This window comes from Mirounga leonina, unplaced genomic scaffold (assembly GCF_011800145.1).
Source record: "Mirounga leonina isolate KUSES-001 unplaced genomic scaffold, KU_Mleo_1.0 Mir_200, whole genome shotgun sequence".
Taxonomy (NCBI): domain Eukaryota; kingdom Metazoa; phylum Chordata; class Mammalia; order Carnivora; family Phocidae; genus Mirounga; species Mirounga leonina.
The window spans coordinates 10,827,307-10,845,873 of record NW_023270503.1 but is presented as its reverse complement, the minus strand read 5'-3'; the positions used below and the strand labels follow the sequence as shown (position 1 = coordinate 10,845,873).

At 38.1% G+C, this 18,567-nt stretch overlaps 1 protein-coding gene across 13 annotated transcripts in view; it reads right to left on the bottom strand.

Moving 5' to 3' along the window:
* The window catches only part of ACACA (acetyl-CoA carboxylase alpha), a 280,433-nt gene that overhangs the window by 76,577 nt on the left and 185,289 nt on the right, over window positions 1-18,567 (bottom strand). For all 13 annotated transcript variants that reach the window (XM_035026634.1, XM_035026635.1, XM_035026633.1 and 10 more), the window contains 3 exons: window positions 18,403-18,558; window positions 16,485-16,631; window positions 1,386-1,655 (listed from right to left, as the gene is read on the bottom strand). In XM_035026634.1, coding sequence (XP_034882525.1) covers window positions 1,386-1,655; window positions 16,485-16,631; window positions 18,403-18,558 — 573 coding nt within the window. The remainder of the gene's footprint in view (window positions 1-1,385; window positions 1,656-16,484; window positions 16,632-18,402; window positions 18,559-18,567) is intronic.

The window sequence follows — 18,567 nt, the reverse complement described above, 5'->3', positions numbered from 1 at the left end:
AGAGGGATGATGGGGCAAGAGGATTTTGGAAGTTTACGGAGAGAGGAGAAGATGTGAAATTGTCATTTGGGAGGTTCATAAACGAATTTAAAGTAAGACCAGTCTATAGCACTGGATATTTTTTTCTATCAGCATCCAGCTATGCTGGTTCACATATGTGAGTAAATGGAGAATATTGGATTTAAACAAGGTTTTTGTAAAGAGACAGAGTAAGCAGGGCGCCTGGGTGGCTCAGTTGGTTAAGCAACTGCCTTCGGCTCAGGTCATGATCCTGGAATCCTGGGATCGAGTCCCGCATCGGGCTCCCTGCTTAGCGGGGAGTCTGCTTCTCCCTCAGACACTCCCCCCTCTCATGCTCTCTCTCTCTCATTCTCTCTCTCAAATAAGCAAATAAAATCTTTAAAGAAAAAAAAAAGAGAGACAGAGTAAGCAGAATGAGGAGAGAAGCAAAGAGAGTTGAGGGTGTAGGGAAGGTGGTAATTATAATACGATTATAATGATTAACCTATGATTGACCATAGAATGTAAGCTGAGGATGTAAGGAGGATGGAGGCAAAGAAAGGGATGGTTGAAATTAAGATCATGGGGAAGAAGAGGCTGAGCTGGGGCGGAGGACAGAAAGTCAAGGATTTAAGAGGCTGGATTATGGGATGGATCATCTACATGGATATAGAAGTCACCAAGAATTGTAACAGGGCTCGTTGTATTGGAGCAAGTGACAATGTGCAGGCAACTAAAACATGCAAAGAATGAGGAGTGACCAAAGAGGTGGGGCCCACTCTAGTAAGTGGTGGTTTAGCACAGTCTGATGGCATGAGATTCGAAGATGGGCGTTTTCAGAGAGAACAGTGTGGCAGAAGGGTCTGGAAGCAGTGATGAGGCACAAAGAAGACACTCTTGCCTCTCCAGGCTCAGTGGGACAGGGAAAGAGAGAAGAGAGGTATCAGTCACTCTTTAAGAGGGCTACAGCGAAAGCAGGGTCTTTAGAGGACAGGCAGATTTCAAGTAGAGAACAATCAGAGAAGAAGCTGAGGATATAAGGGCTTTTATAAATGACTGACCATAAGTTCTGGAAGCCACAGTGGAATAGTTTAAAGATAGATATTTCTGGCTTAGCATGTCTCATGCTGAATGCATATCTATTTCCTCTTGTGTTCAACCCAAGAAAACAGCAATCTATTTCAAAGCTGGAGGTAAAAAAACTAGGTGAATATACTGAGAGACAATTTGTCTCCAACATGGTTATGGCTCACTCTAAGTCCTGACTTTTGAACTTAAACCTCTACCTTTCCCCCAACCTATTTATTCGTGTGGACACATACGTGCATGCGCACACACACACAACCATGTATTGTCTTGAAGTTTTATCTTTGCTTAGTCTGTACCTTGTAAGGATCCTCAGGATCTACCCAGGCCACGTGAAACATATGACGAATTTCCTCTGCCAGTCCAATTCTTGCTCCACTGTTGGCTGCTACAAAGATGCGTGGGATACCCTCTGCCCTGGCAAGCTCAGAAGCTCTGAGAAACAGCAAATCCTCCTGGGGCCCAAAGGACCCAATTCGGTATGTGATGTCATTGCCAATAACAATGATATCTCGGCCTTCTGGGTATTCAGGACTTTTAAGGGTCATTTTCCAAGCTACCATGCCAATCTGCAAAGGCATAGAGAAACAAATAAATAGAAGCTTCTTACATGCAGAATTTTTTTTCAGGTTCCCTGAATGTATCAGACTATACCTTAGACACAGCCTTCATGTAAAGATATTTAGTGCTGAAGAGCCAAGTTTCCTGTGGGAAGCTAAAACAAACATTCTAGCACACTTCTCTAGGTTATGGTAAGAATAGTTGGTTTACTATGTATTTCACAGTTGTTTCAATCTGCTTAAAGATGGAAAAACCAAAGTTTAAATGCACTCAGGATATATGCGGAAGAATGCCATGGTGCAGGGAATTAAATCCCAAACTCCCTAATTTACTACCCTATCTACTAAGACACTAAGGTCCATCTTCTGTGAGAGTCTTTCTGAAAAACTTCTTACACATGTGAGGAGAGCAGCAAGAGAATCACCTGCCATGAACTATACCACTTTTGTGATCCTGGATCCTTTTACTGTTCTCTAGCATTTGACAGGAGTAATAGCAGCGTTCTTTACTGGCTTGCTTTAGGTATCTTCCATTTCTGCAAGAATTCACTAGAGCTCAACACCGCATCCTTGGGAGCATCTCTTGACACTTTCTCCCAGCACCAGAAAACCAAAGCATGCAAGGAACGATATATGTATATCTCTACTCTCTGTTCAGTAGCATCTGACCAGCCACACAAATGATATTGACTCAAAAGGCAGGGGGGACATGTCTCTTCCCAAACCCTCCCAGTCCTCTCTTCTTTTAATCTCCTTCTATATGAGATCTAGTCAGTCCTTCTACTTGTTTATCTGCTAGTTCCATTTCTTTTTCTATTCACTCATACCCCAGGTACAGCTGCAGTTTTTTATGCCTGCCTGTCTGTTTCCCTATACCCAGATAAGTAATGTTTTCCATTCTTTTTTTTTTCCCATTTCTTTCTGTCTCCCCCGCCCCCCACACTCCCACCCCCTCCACTTGCTCCCAAACACAAAGCCTACCAGATGAACATTCCTGGTCCTGCCTAATGGAGCCCAGCCACATCTGCAGCCTTGGTCCCTCATCCCCAGGCTGCTGCATATCACCTCATTGGGGAGCTGGCCATCAAGAAGGGCCATTAACAGATGTAAATAGCAGCATCCCTGGAAAGCCACATGCATCACCCAGACTCAACCGGGCCAGTGATCATAAGCTCTGAGTACACATTCCTCAATCCAATTGCACATCCACTGTAATCAGGCTGGTTGAAGCTTTCCACACAGCTATTTGTGATTCTCAGCATTAAGAAATATATATATGAAACACCCACAGATAAATATAAGCTATTTAATATATCATACCATTGGCCAAATACAAATCAAAATGGATATAATACACAGAAAAAAATCCAATCACCTTCCGAGATAAGGTATTACTCTATCTGCTCATTAAAAACACAGAAAGGAAGGAGAAACAGATCTTCCAAAATATAGCACGGAGAAACTGCAAATATCGGGATAACTTTGGTCATGGTTTTTAAGAAGCTGGGTAATATAATGCCTGTGTGGGGAGAAATATTTTACACCTGCTTTCTCACGTGGCCCTCTAACCTAACATCTCTTGTTTTTCAGGAAGGAAAAGCTATTTCCTCTAAATGCATTTGTAGTTAGGAAGATTGGGTTTTACACCAAATTTTATGATATATTAACCTTAGCCACCTAGGCTAGAAGTAGCTTAGAGACAAGCCTTGACGAATCTACTTCAGCATTTGCATGCTAATGCAAACATCTTGTCTGTGTGGCACTGGGCAGGCAAATAATACTCTTATCTTTTGTTATTACCTGGGGACTCTAACTGTGTCACTTGGGCAGTCAGTTCAGCAATTGGCTAGGTCATTATGCTTGCAATATTGACTTCTAATTAGGTGTCAACACAGCAGCACCAAGAACACACTACTCTTTATCAATGTCTTTCCAAAGTGTGTTCCTCATCGACCACCTCCCTCCTCCTTTAAAAAGTACCATTACAGAATGGAGAGTGCTATCCCAGCCTTTGTATAGTCAGACTCCCTACCAGAAGAGATTAAGTTTTGAGTGAGCATATGGATAAACATCTAAGAAGGCATCTATTGCTCAACTTATACTGAAATTTAGATTTTATTGCTAATTGAACAATAGGGCACATAATGGAGAAGATGGGCTTTGGCGTCAAACTAACTTCGATCCATATCTAGGCCCTATCACTTGCTAATTGTGTGACCTTGGAAAAATAACTTTATTGAGCTTCAATGTCCCCACACATACAAAACTAACAATGTCTATGGGTTTGATGAATCAATTACTCCAAATGGCAATCTATTATATTAACTTCAACATACAAAATTTGCCCCTTTCTCTCCTCTCAGCGTATCCAAATCTTACCCATTCCAAAAAGATTCATTCAAATTCCATTTCCTCAGTAAAGCTTTACCTAGCCTCAAGTGACCCCTTTCTTCTCCGATCTCCTACTAAGACCTTCATGTAGAGAATTCATTCGATAATTAATCATATATTGCTTAGGACCGTTTTTAGCTTGCCAGCCTAAACCATTATATCATCTCCAGTGCCTAGCAGGATCCCAACACATAATATGGGAGTAATAAATATTTGCTGGTTCCATAGTCATTTCATTTTTTAAATGATTCTTGGAAAATAGTCAACACCAAGGGCTAGAACACTGTCTATGACTTATCTCTAGGGATCACAGAATAACAGTCCTAAACATCATTCAACTATTTTATTTTTTAAAAAATAACAAGAATAATAGCTACCATTAATTGAACATCTATCACAAGCTGTACTATACTAAATGGACAAATACTGACAATAGTTAAGAGGTTAGTCTGGGGAATACCATCCTACCTTGATCCAAATCTCAGCTTTATTCTAGCTATATAATCTTGAACCAATCACTTAACTTCATATAGTCTCAATTTTTCCAATTATAAAAAGTTCTCAAATTATTAATTCAGAAGCAACTGTTATTATTGCCTTGAGAAAACTAAGGTATAGAGGAATTAAGTAACTTGTCCTTATAGCTAGTACGTTTATTTTTTAAAAATACAGTTCACATAATTTCCTTTACTAGAGAAATTAAGGAAGCATATTCCAGACTAGTGCCACTGCAGTTAGCAGAAACAATATAGAAAGATGAACATCATTTATAACACAAACATAAATGTCATTGACACCTAAATTCAATGTGGTATTCTGGAACAGAAAAAGGACAGTTGTAGAAAAACTGGTGAAATCCAAAACAAAGTCTGTATTTTACTTATTAGTATTGTACCAATGTTAGTTCTAAGTTTTGATAATTATACCATGGTTATACAAAATGTCAACATTAGAAAAATCAATGGTTTTATTTAGATATATTTTAACACACCTCTTTCTGCCTACATAAAAGATTATTTGAGTAACAAGAATAATGTAAGATGTTAACATTAGGTATATGGGAACTCTCTGTACTATCTTTGTAACCTTTCTATAAATCTAAAATATTTTAAGATAAACAGTTAAAAAATAAATGTCATGATAAAAACTTTTCCTTCTTTTGGAGGGAAGTAAACTGGCTAATAAGGTCATCATTAGTATTCTGTACAGCCTTACAAAATGATGGCTATGAAGACCACAAATAGCATATTAAAATGCCCATGATATACTAAATTTGAAGAAGTGGTATAACAAACTTGTCTGTATACCATAATAACTATGAGATGCAAAACAGTGTGGTGGTTAAGGACAGACTCAGAAGCCAGATTTGGAGAATGTGAATCTAATAGAATCTGACTCTGACAGAATAGAGATTCAGTCAGTTTTCTAGCCACTTAAGTAAGTTACTGACCTCTATGTGCCTCAGCTTCCTCATCAGTAAAATGGGGTAATAATAACCTCTTCTATAAAGTCTGTTGTAAGGATTAAATCCATGGTAAGCCTTAGAACAGTACCTGGCACATAGTAAGTGCACAGTAAGTGTTACAACACTGTATCTACAGACGTGTTGGGAGGAGGGGGGAACAAAATAAAAAAAAAACCCATAGCAAAATGGGATGATAATTATTTTTAGAATGATGGGATTGTGTGGGGTTTTTTCCTATTTTCTAAATTCTCCTTAATGTGTTTATAAAATTGTCAATGTGATTTAAGTTTTTTTTTTTTTTTTTTTTTTTTCATGAGACATCCCCTTTATTCGGTCACAGTAGTGGGTCTTACTACTACATTTTATTCTCAAGTTTTCCCTTATTCTTCAGATTCTCCAGGCTTCCAGATGTCAGTGCGATTTGTTTTAAAAGGAACTAAGAAAAGACTACCAAATAGCTCTTCACTGAGTGACAGGTACGTGAAAACTTATATTATTGTCTCTACTTTAGCGTACCATAATAAAAAAAATTTTTTTAAGGGAAAAGTATCTCCCCAGCCTAAGGATTTCTCATACTTTACAAAAGCTGACTCTACATTTTAGTCTTACCGCGACAGATCATATTTATATAAAGTTAGGAGAGAGTGAAACGCATGAAAATTAAAAATCAAGACTCACCTCGAAGGGAGAGTATCAAGAACTGCCTTAGTTTGTTGGGGCTATCATTTCATTTTTAAAAAAGAAATGCTCTGCAATGATGTAGTAGAATGTAAACATATGTATATATAGGTTTATACAATATTAATATCTCTACCTGAGAAGTAACTGCTTCAGTGTTTTTCTGGTCTGATGGTTAAATACATATTTATACTTTTAAAGTCAATATTTGTACAATAGACAAGAACAGTGCCTATCAGCTAAATACATATTTAGGACTGTACCACATGTATTACAAACATGTACTAAAATCGAAAGCTTATATTTATACAGAGCCTTTAATCTTGAAGGGGGCTAAAGAGCTTTACAAACATATGTACATAAAAGGACGTTCGCACTGATAGGCAGACAAGGTATCAATTCACCCACTCCCCTATTTCTTCTAGCAGCCTGGGATAGGAACACAGGTGTCAACAGATGCAGGTCTGTAACAGCTGCAAAGACATGTAACACAATAATCCACCTTGTGATGCATAGTCATTGGAAGAGGGCTTGCAACTTGAGGATAGCAACCGCTCTCCTCCAGTGCAGAAGCACCATGGCCATTTCCAGCTTTGTGTTTTTAAATTATTCTCTACCAAACTCAACTAATCACTTGACAAAATTGAATTTGATACTGGAAATGGTTTCCGAATGCAAAATACTTTGTCTGATGATGAGAAGTAGGTTGAGAAACGCTTCCCCCTGCCCTTGTTAGATTTAGAGACAGAGAGAGAGAAAGAGGGAGGGAAAAAAAAAAAGGTCACAACATTCAGGAGAAATGGTTCAAAATATGCTACCTAAGAATAGCTTTGTCTCAGAGGATTGGGTCATTACTTCAGAAGACAGTCATATTCTCCCCCTATTTAATTAGGACACTGTAAGTTTTTCAGTCAAATACTTTATACAGATGGGTCTATCTATATTATACATACAATGGAGACTTTATATTGAAAATTCTGCAATCACTATAAAAGCATATATACACAAGTGTGACAATGTATTAGGAATATGACATTCACTGATTTCACCTAAGCCCAAGATGCCTAGTACATTAACTGAAAAATAATAACCAAAGGAAATTCCACCACTGAATCCCCTTGCTCCAGCTTCTCTCTCCCTCCAGTGCTTTGATGGAGGTGAAACCAGGACTGAGGGCTGCAGCCTGAGAGCGTATGCCACAGTGGGTGAGTTTATGGCCTAAGAAGGTTCAGACTCGGGCTCCGGGGCCCAGGTAGCGCACAAGCTTCTTTCCTGACCACTGACTTACCGAGTGGTTCCAGCCGCTTCCTGCCAATTATGTTTTCATTAATATAGCCATAAATCATTTAAAAATCTGTAATTTCAGATGATTTTTGATAACAGGATACTCCGAATAGCAGGTTTCTTAGGTTTAGGGTTATCAACCTAAACTAATTAAAATGAAAAAAGGGAAGAGGATCAAAAGAGTTAATGTGAATAAGCAAAGGATGAGCAGAAATAAATATCTGCCTTATGCAAGTTCTAAGGAAGAAAATATTTCTTTGGTCATAGTCTGATTCTGGAATAAACACATGCAAGTGAGGGAGGAGGGAATGGGGAGGAGAAAGCAAGCAGAAGAGAACAGTCTTATTTAACTGTTTTTATGTGGGTAAAATGATTTGTGCCACAGTATTTCCATAAGAAGTGGGACCATTATTTTCCTGTAGAAACACATTTGGTTTGAAAAGTATCACTGGACAGGATGTGAAAATCAAACCGAATGAATTATTCACAACCCCCGATCAGAGGTGATCATTATTTCTGATGCTCCAAACAGTGATTAGGATTCTGCCCTGAGATGTCATTTTCTCGCTGAGTAACACCAGCGACACAGAAAGGCATTATCTATCTATCCATACATGTATTTTTTCTCCTGGGAGGAACTTGCTTTAATGTTACTATAACAGATACTAAAAACATGACAATATTAACATTTATTCTGATGGTGCCCATAAATGCCATTAGTCTGACACGAAGTGTCAACACTAATCATGACCCAAAATTAACACCAAAATTGACATCAACATTAATTGTACTATCAGTGTGAAGAGAATGTGCAATTGCACACACGCACGCAAGCGCACACACACTTTCAAAAGCTGCTGTTACTACAAAACAAAATACTAATATTAAGCTCAACCAATAAATTTGAGGGGAAAGCTAAGGGGCAAAACAGGACAGGACTATGTTTTTAAGAATGTAAGAAGCATCCATCAACTGTAGCTATGCTGTGGGAAGCAGTAAAAGAATTATCTTTGCCATGGTTGCCTTTCTTATATCTCCTCACTTTGAGTTCAGCTGTAATAATATTTTTCTCTGTGGACTTAGATATAGGTTAGACTGTGGCTGATACGTTAAAGCTTTATTTTCCATGCTAAAAGTCTAAAAGTTGAAATTTTCTGGCAAACCCTCCCATAGCTATTGTTTTACTACTGCTAATGCCAGGAAGAGGACCATCCTGCAAGGCCCAGGAGCAGCAATACAAAGAATTCTAGAGTGTTAGAGCTGAAATGGACCTAAGCATTATCTGCATCATGAAGATGAGAAAACCAAGACTCAGTGAAAAAATCTGAATGAAAAATCCTTTATAGATACATAATAAAGTGTCACCTCCTCCTTTTAAAGATTTATTTATTTACTTATTTGAGAAAGAGAATGTACACGCAAGCAAGCACGAGCAGGAGGGGTAAAGGGAGAGAAGAGAGATTCCCAAGCAGATTCCGTGCTGAGCATGGAGCCCGACGTAGGGCTCGATCTCACAACCTTGAGATCATAACCTGAGCCGAAACCAAGAGTCAGATGCTTAACTGACTGCACCATGCAGGCACCCCAACCTCTTCCCCTTTTGTATCTTGTGTGGAATATTAAATCTTCACTTTTAGTTAGATACTATCAAAAAATAATTACAATATTAACTCGTATTAGAATCTCATGAAAAAAACATTATCTGATGGAATGGTGAAAAATATTGTATGGGTGTTAAAATGTGCCTTTTTAAACCACAAGGCAATACGATATTTGACATAATTTGTGCCATTCAGAAAAACCATGCTGAAAAAATGTTAATGCCTTTCCATATTGTATTATCTGCTGGATATCATATTCCGTTGCCTAGTGTTGTATGAATCACATAAAAGAGCTGAAAACAATTTCCTTAACAGCTGAAAAACTCTTTTTCATGCTTGGATAATTCAAAAATGGCTGAACAAACTTACCTCAACCTTTCCAAAAAGCGATAAAAGGGTAAGAAAAATACCATTTTTGGAGCAAAAAAATTTCATCCCAGAGGTAATGTCTTGAAAATATTACTGAAGATTAGAAACAATAATTTTGAACAGGGAAATTATCTCTCCCCACAATATTTATAAACATGAAACCACAGTAATTTTATGCATATACACACAATGCTTTTAGTAAACATACCAATTTTTTTAAAAAACATGCAATAGAGCACATACAAGCCAGTGGTATTTGAGAAATGGGGCATAGGAGTAATTGGATGATATGGAAATTAAGCAAGTTGGCCTACTACAGTTCAGGAAGCCTTGCCCATTAATCATATAAACGAATGCTGAACTCTGATGCTTCACGCTACACCTCATCCTCTGGAGTCATCTGTTGCTGTCCTGATGTTCATTATTGCCTTTAGTTGGAGCTGTAAAGTTTCTTGACATAGGGTACTATATCACATCCTTTTTCAGTAAAATCTTAAAACTTAAGGTGTACAAAAATGCTGGCAAGTACATTCTTTTGTTTAAAGGCTATCTCTAGGACTGACTTTTGAAGGGGACTGAGGAGCCCTCCACAAATTCTGTAGTCGGCCAATGGATGCATTAGGATTTCCAGTCATTCAAGTTCATTGGGCCTCTGTTTGCTAATAATGAAAAGAGTCAAAGGAACTAATCCACCTGTGAAAAATCTCCAGTATCAATAGTAGTCGCTCAGAAGGAATTCTGAGAAAAGTTACATGCAAAGTAAATAGGTGATGGGGATTAAGGAGGGCACTTGTGAGCACTGAGTGTTGTATGTAAATGATTAATTCTACACCTGAAAATAACATTACACTCTATGTTAACTAACTGGAATTTAAATAAAAATTTGAAGGGAAAAAAAAAAGCAAAGTATATGCATCCCAAAAGAACAGTGTTAGAAATTCATTAGAAGTAATTCCGTGGCAGGAAGACCTATCTTTCAAAATTAGCCTCAATATTTTTCTAATGAGGGGCTCAACTCTGGTTGTGAGGATCATTTTAGACAAAGACTCATAACCAAACATGCTCACTTAGAGGGTAAAAGAGTAATTTTAAATAAAACTATCTTAACCACATATTTCATAACCCGTCTTTTTCTATACTTGAAATTCCTATCTTGTTAAGCCTAAAAGGATTCAAGACTGGGGTTTCTTTTTTTGAAGCCCTTGATGAAAAATAAGACAAGCACAAATTATGCATGTTTACATATAATCAGTGGTGTGTGTTACTTTTCTGCTGAGGATCTCAAAGCACTTACAAACATTTCCCCATCTTCAGGGATAGATTGGTGGCAAGGACCATTAGTCTCTTTTTATAACTTGAACAATCAGTGCACAGACCATGGTCCTGTTTTTCAGATCTGCCTTCTTCAGGTCTATTTCAAAGCTCACCTTCAGCATATTGCAATACAAATATGCCTCTTTTCCAACACATATCTAAAAGATTGACATGGACTCAATTTCTACACCCAGCATGAAAAGGTAAACTGATTTCAAAAGAATGAAACAAAAGCACAGTAAAATACATCCAAATTAGCTTCACATTCATGGAGCTATTCTGAGGTTAAATCGAGTAAAACAATATACAGAAGTCTAATGTTAAACTAGGAAAATATTTGGGTTCTATGTGCATGAGAAATGGACTCAAGCCCACAAACATACACACTCTTTTCCAGTTAGAGTTTCAAAGCATAACAGGTTCCACTAGAATCTCAGTCCAGGACAACCCAAACAATTCCTTTGAGAGCATAGAAAACGTCAACCAAGTGAATTCAGGCAGGGGGTTATGGTGTTTTTTCTAAAATAAGAGGTCCTTTGGGGGGCACCTGGGTGGCTCAGTCGTTAAGCGTCTGCCTTTGGCTCAGGTCATGATCCCAGGTTCCTGGGATCGAGCCCCACATTGGGCTCCCTGCTCAGTGGGAAGCCTGCTTCTCCCTCTCCCATTCCCCCTGCTTGTGTTCCCCCTCTTGCTGTCTCCCTGTCAAATAAATAAATAAAATCTTAAAAAAAAAAAATTAAAAAAAGAGGTCCTTTGGGTTTAGAGGTCCAGCCTAAGAATTGTCAAAATGGATCTACTAATTAATTTCTTCCAATCTTTTAGGCTTCTATAAGCTTACCAACTTCTTTCCCTACTAATTCCTAAAATTTTTTTTTGTTTTTATACTCCAATTAGAGATTTCAAAGGATTATAACAACATAAAAGTGAGGAGCAGTGTCAAAACGATAAGCTCTTTTTAAGCAGTCAGTAGATGCAGGGGTTTTTGTCATATCACTCTCCATATTTTTCTATAATTTTGAAATATTTTATGATAAAAAATTACAGACACTTACACCTTGCTGGAGCTGAACATCAAAATGTTGCCAACAATTAACTATGGGCAAGGCTGGGCAGTTCTAGAACTAAATTCCTAATTCCCACCATCCCTACCCTTTCACCCCAAGAGCATAAAAGATACCAGTCACGATGGCAACCAGTCTTTAAACTTTAATCTACACTATTTTTTCCTCAATCATCCTCTTCCTAAAAAAATGTTTCCTGTAAAAATGTGTAGAGCATGATATAGTAAGGTTCACCTGATCTCTGCCCAAGAGTTAAAAATGCAATTGCATACTGGAGGAACACCAGGCAAAGCCCACCATACCAACTGAAAAAAAAAGAAGTTTGGATACCACTGGATCTGCCTCACCAAACAGGGCAATTCCAGAGGCTTGTCTAAATGCCAAGGTGCTGAGAAGGAAAAACCCTGACACCTAGTGCCCATCTGAAGAAATGAAGCCTTGCAGTGACTACAATTCTTAAGTGTGGTAGTACGTGCAAAGGTGATCATCAGATTGCATTCAATTTGGAATATGCTTATCTCCCAGAAAAATTTTAAGGAAAAAATTTAATGCCATGCAAGAATTCCAGTCCTTCATTACTGATCCTTTTTTGGAATACACACCCTGTACCTAATTATTATAGCTGCTTCTAAACAGAGAATGTTCTCATCTCAGTTTCTCATTATGACAGGAGAGATGAGAGGGAGGGTCTATGTTGTTAAAAAGCCCACGTGCTGAAAGAGTAAGGAAAACAGGGTCCTACTTTCTGTCCACACCAAAAGTGCTACAAAAGTTGCCTATCATGTCTTTCCTCACTGCCCAATTAGAGATTCATGATCTAGTTCACAGAGCAGTTAAAGGAAATATAATAAAAGAATGCTAATAACATTTCAGAACAATAACAACAAAAAAAGTGGTCTCAAGAAGGCTAGTGTTTTCTTTGTCCTACACCAGGCAAAGTTAAGTTGTTCTCTGTCAAGTCTGTTACCACCCTTGGCTTGATCTTAGCCTGAGCCTTTTAATAACAGGATTTAGCGTGAAACGCAGCTGCAGTAGATTGTGAACTGTTACTCAAGATGTTCCCACCTGCAATTACAGCTTCCACCAAATGATCAAAACAGGTTAGCAAACTGGCAGGAAAATGAAAACAATTCCCCCAAAACTGAGAAGCAGTAAACGTAGAACTGTTGGTTAGCTGCATTTCCTCTGTAACCAGGCTCAACAGTACACATTCATCTAGCTGTGTATTTACATATGGTACCCATCACTGTAGCATCATAGCCGCTAGAATTGAAATAAGTTTAGTCTATGTCGCAATCACATTTTCCACAATTTTCATCTTTATTTGAAACTATTAACAAAAAACCCTAGACAACTCATCTTTGGAGCTATTTGCAAGTAACACAGTTCACAGATTTGGTCTACATCTCTTTTATTCCTACTCTAAATTCATACTAAATGCAATGCCATTCAAACCTGACAATGAGAAAAATGTGTTCTCCCATACTTCCATCATGAATAAGGTGGCATGCCTTCAGTTACACCTTTCTTGATGGGGAAGGGACAACTAGGAAAACAGAGAGGAGAAAGTGGCTAACACCACATCAGAAAATCGCTTTCTTCTGCTTTTAACATGGGTACAATGTTCAAAATGCAGGTCACATCTCTGCTGAAACAGCCAATATTCTTTTTCAAATGGCACACAAGTTACCTAAAACTAAATGGAACTGAATTGTTGCAAGTCCTGGTCCCATCACCATTTTACCTATTTACTGTCCTGGGGGGAAAAAAAACAAGGAAGAAAGCCGGCCACCCATACAGTCGATGGTCTTATAAGTACAGGTTTTCTGCGTTTGATTATGGGGAAAAGCATCTCGATTCATGGGGAAACTCCGCAGGAAGCTCTTGTTTTACCTTCATTCCTTATATCCATGTGCTAGCTTTTAAACCCAGAAACTCCAATCCTTCAAGGTAATGCAGTATCACCCACAATGATGACCTGGTAGAGCCATCACCTTTGGAGAACACCACATTATGATGATTTAATGTCTATGTAGCATCAATGCATTTACATGGAGCCTTGGCTCTCAGAACATTAATGGGTCAATTTTTTATTCCTTCTTTAATAAAACTATTTCTCAAGGCTCTGTTCAGATGCCCATTCTCTTTGGGACAGGACAGATTTGCTCCAAATCTCATCAGCGTGAGCTCTTTTCTTTCCCTTCACATCACTCTTGGGGTAATAGGGAGAGTGCCAGGTTCATGACAAACTTGTCTCTTTGGCCAAAGAAAATTAACCTGCAATAGCTGAAAGTCAACTTGCTCTGATAAAACTGGGCTCAGCATGAGGAAATACATCCCACTGACACCTCGTCATCTCTTAGGCACAGCTGTCCCTCAGAGTTCTGAGTGCTGAAACTCCATCTTTAGATTGGTCAGTTTCTCAGTGGACATGCACCATTGTACGCTCAAGCTATTGGTAACGGAGTTTGATACTAATACCCCAACCTCATTCCTGGTGCGCAATGCCCTATAATCTAGCTACAGCTACTGACTGACTTCACCAGCCACCCTAGGCATTAGTCACTAACTGCTCACAAAAGAACATCAGTCTCACTCCTCCCGAGCTCAGACTCAGAAACAGCAAGCCAACAACTCCGCCTCAATCCTAGTCAATCATTTGAAGAAAAGGAAAAGAGAACAAAGAAAATAGGCAACTAAGGAGGGAAAAGAGTAGAACAAGAAGAAAGTGAGAACTGATAAAAAGCAAAATAAAAAAAATAAATAAAATAAATACAAAAAAATAAAATTCAAATACCATTAGATTTCTTGATTTCAAGATTATTAAAGCACTGGGCAAAGGAAAACATATGGCCCCTGTACCGACTCTACTGCTCATAACGGTAGTACTCTGCGGCTGTTTAAGACATCCCTTTTGCATCCAGGTTTGTTGGGTCTTAAAAGGGTTAAAAAAAACCTTTAATTTTTTTTTTTATTCTTGTGTGTGTGTGTGTGTGTGTGTGTGTGTGTGTGTGTGTGGTCTTTGGGTACAGAGTCCCGTATAATAAGACTATTTGTATTCATACTGGCAGAGTAAACACTACATGTTCATGCCCAGGCAGCTCTGTGCTTGTAATTTCAGCAAGAACAGAGCTCTGTCCCTCTGGGACTTCACTATTCCCCCAGTCTCCATTCGCTCAAACACAGAATGAGAGCAGAGAGAAAGCAGAAGAGAAAGATCATGGCAAGAGGTTTCACACAGCAGTGCTGCTAGCTTTCACGTGGCCAAAAATCTCATTTTTTTGTGTTAATTACATTAGTTAAACCGTTTTTCTCTCAGCCCCATGTTCACAAGGGTGCCTTCCATTCCTAAAGACTACACTGTTGAATGAATCAGAATTTAAGTCTAGCACAATGAAGCTTTTCTTTGCTGTTGAGGGGCTCACTACATAGATGCTACACCGTGGCACAAACCTCTGCTTCAACTTTGTGTATTAACGAGTATGTATTTATTCTTGTCAAAATTCTATGCATCTTTCCTCCTTCACCTCTTGCCTTTCTATTTGTTGAGGCATTAGATTAGAACTCCTATAGTCTGACATTCTCCATCTGGTCCAATGCTTGCATCCATCTTAATACCAATTCACCTACTTTTGGCATCCACTGGTGTACTTACTGAAACAGCACACACCTTGTATATACAGTAACAGATTTTGAAAAAGATACTGCACAAAATGGAAAATACCACATATCACCTCCAGAGGTCTACCCAGCCTGTTTATGGAGAATACCCAGGTAAAGATTACTCTTTCTAAAGAATGAGATTTATCTAGGGATTCTATCTAAGGTTGAAATAAAAACCTATCTCTTTTTAGGTGTATTATTGTTGTTATTTCGGTTGTAACTATACATTGAAAGCATAGTTAAAATCAGGAAGAGGAGGACATAGGCCAAAGGGCAGAATACGACTTTATATCATTATTAACAGTGCACCATAAAAGAGAGGATTCCAATGCCAGAAAATGCATTCTTAGACAACTACCAGAAATGGGCTTCTGCTACTTTCTTTTATGTTTAAATCTCTGGTTCTGGTTGAGCCTCTTTAAGAATATATATACCATGATCATTAACAGCACCAGATCAAATTACCTGAGCACAGAAAACATGCCAAAAAAGGTATACTAGTATGTAAGTATTCAAATAAGAAAAAAACATCAAGCAAAACAACATTTTAACTTTTTATTATAGACAAATCTCAAAATTTCAAGTATATACAAGAATAGAGAAAACGGTCTACTTCGATGGATATATCATCTAGCTTTGATTAACAACTCATGAACAATCTTGTTTCATCTATAGTCCCACGCTCACCCCACCATTACTCTGAAGCAAATCTTCGACACTGGATCATTTCACCTGTAACTATTTTAAATAGGTTATGTCCAACAGAAAACATCATTCTTTTTTAGAAAGCAAAATTGTTAACACCATTTAAAAAATATTATCACACCTAAAAAACTACTAATTCCTTGATATCTAGTCAATATTCTCTACCAGCAAGACTACTATGCTACCTATGTAGCACCTAAATTAATGCAGGATCTAAATTAATGCTATTTAATGACCAGCTCCGTGGAAAGCTGCTACTAGTGGTCACAGAGATTAAGGAAAGGGGGAAGGGGATTCAGCTACTTGCCTCATTTCCTCCTGGAAGCCTATTCATGTGGACCAGCTGACCTTGATCATCCAACACGAGCTCCGTATATGTCAGCATGTCAGAAGGCAGGGGGGGTGATGGAAGGAATGCTTGAGTGGACATAGACTCCCAGAGTTTGATCAGAGACTAGTGGAGGAGAGAAGTTTGAGTCATCAGTGACAATGAGCGATTCAACATCACAAAAATAAATATTAAGTTTCAGTCAATCTGATTTTGCTCTTTCCTTTCCAAGTGTTCTGCTGAGCATCGAAGCATTAGGCCAAATTCTGCAGCTCTCATTCTCAGTTAAAAAACAGATTTGTAATGATTTTTCACATAATGTTTTTCACATGTCAAAAGCAGGCACTTTTCCAACAAAGTCAAATTGCTGAGTGATTCTGAATCAGCATAGAGCATTAACAAACACAACAGACCTAACAAACAGACCTGACCACTAACCCCCCAGGAAAATTAAAATAAAAAACTAAGTAGCATTAATCCCTCTTTTAAAAAATGGAAGAAAAATCCTAGAGGAATAGAAAAATAATCAGGAAAAGTGATATGACACTCAGCTAATATAAAAAAAACCCAAGAAGGCAAGAAAAACGTTTCTACTAGAGGTTCAGGGGAAGCATCCTCTTTCTTTTCAGATCTATCAGCCCGCATGCAGGAATTAGTGCATGAGAGGTGGAGGACTATTTGTAAATGTGCAGATCAATTTTGCTCAAAAATGAGAAGACAGACAGACACACTGATCCACTTAAAAACCATTATAATTTCCATTTCCAACTTCCATATTACCAAAACAAATGCCTCATGAAGTGGGAACTGGTTGTTTCTTTGCTTGTCTCAAAGCAACATTTAAAGGCAATATGACGCATTCATACCTACATGTTCCAATCACAGTGTTTATGTCTATTCTATAAGGAGAATTATATAAAATGACATTCCTATTTATAGTTCTGGCATTGGGGAACAGAACCAACACTCCACTTGTAGGCTACTAATGCTGGTAATACTAAATGAAGATAGCTATGTTTCTGTTGTAAACAAATGACTACATAAAGGAAATCTTATACTTGTGAATAATACAGGAATTACAGATAGACTGCTTACCAAGGCCACATATATTACTTTATTAAAATTCAAATGTGGTAATACTGGTAGTACTGACTAGGAGACTCGGAAAAATCCTATATTCACAGATTTTTTTAAAGGACAAATTCAGTATTCTTTTGATACTTTATCTGTTGCATTTTCTGCTGCGAATGTACTTTTCTTGCCTTCCACTGATGGAAGAAAAATCTGTAGCATAGAGATGATTCACCATACAGATCAAAGGAATTTATTTTCATATAAAGGTGAGAATCATAATGTCGTATTTTTTCACACTAGTTTTTATTCAGCTATAATAAATCTCCCACAAAAGAATTGATACTTTAAACTGTGTGTCATGAACTCTATATCCTTTGTATATGTTACCAGTATTGATTCTCATCATATTAACCTAGGCTATCAGCTAAAGACCTGGGTTATCTTGGAAAATAGGAAAAAGAGAGAGTTTCAAGCCTCTTTTTTAATATCCATAATTTGATTATAGGCTTAGGAGATATATACCTGAACATAACTCCTCACACAGGTTATTGTAAACTACCATCACAGGCATGCTGTCTCAGTTTACTTTCTTCTACTCAACAGAGGCTTCTATCCTCACCATTCCATTAATTCATAAAGAACTACCCAATATTGGAGTTGGCAGTCACCGAATCCCAAACGAGAAAGAAATGAGAGTGGTGTTAAGGTATTTCCTGCCCTTTGGGAGTGCCCCCATTCCAGGCTAAGCTGCCTCTAATGGAAATTCAGGAAAAATCCTGTCTCTTTGGAACATATGAGATTCCCTCCAGTGAGCCACCTTTACCTGCCGAAACATCTCTGGGATATCATATATGTAGGTTGTCCCCAAGGATTGTGCCTGGAATCTCTTTGATTGAAGCAGGTCTTTGGTGACATACGGAGTGTTGATTAACATTCCATGCAGTGGTCCCTGTTTGTCTCCATATGCCTGAAACATGATCTGCAGGAG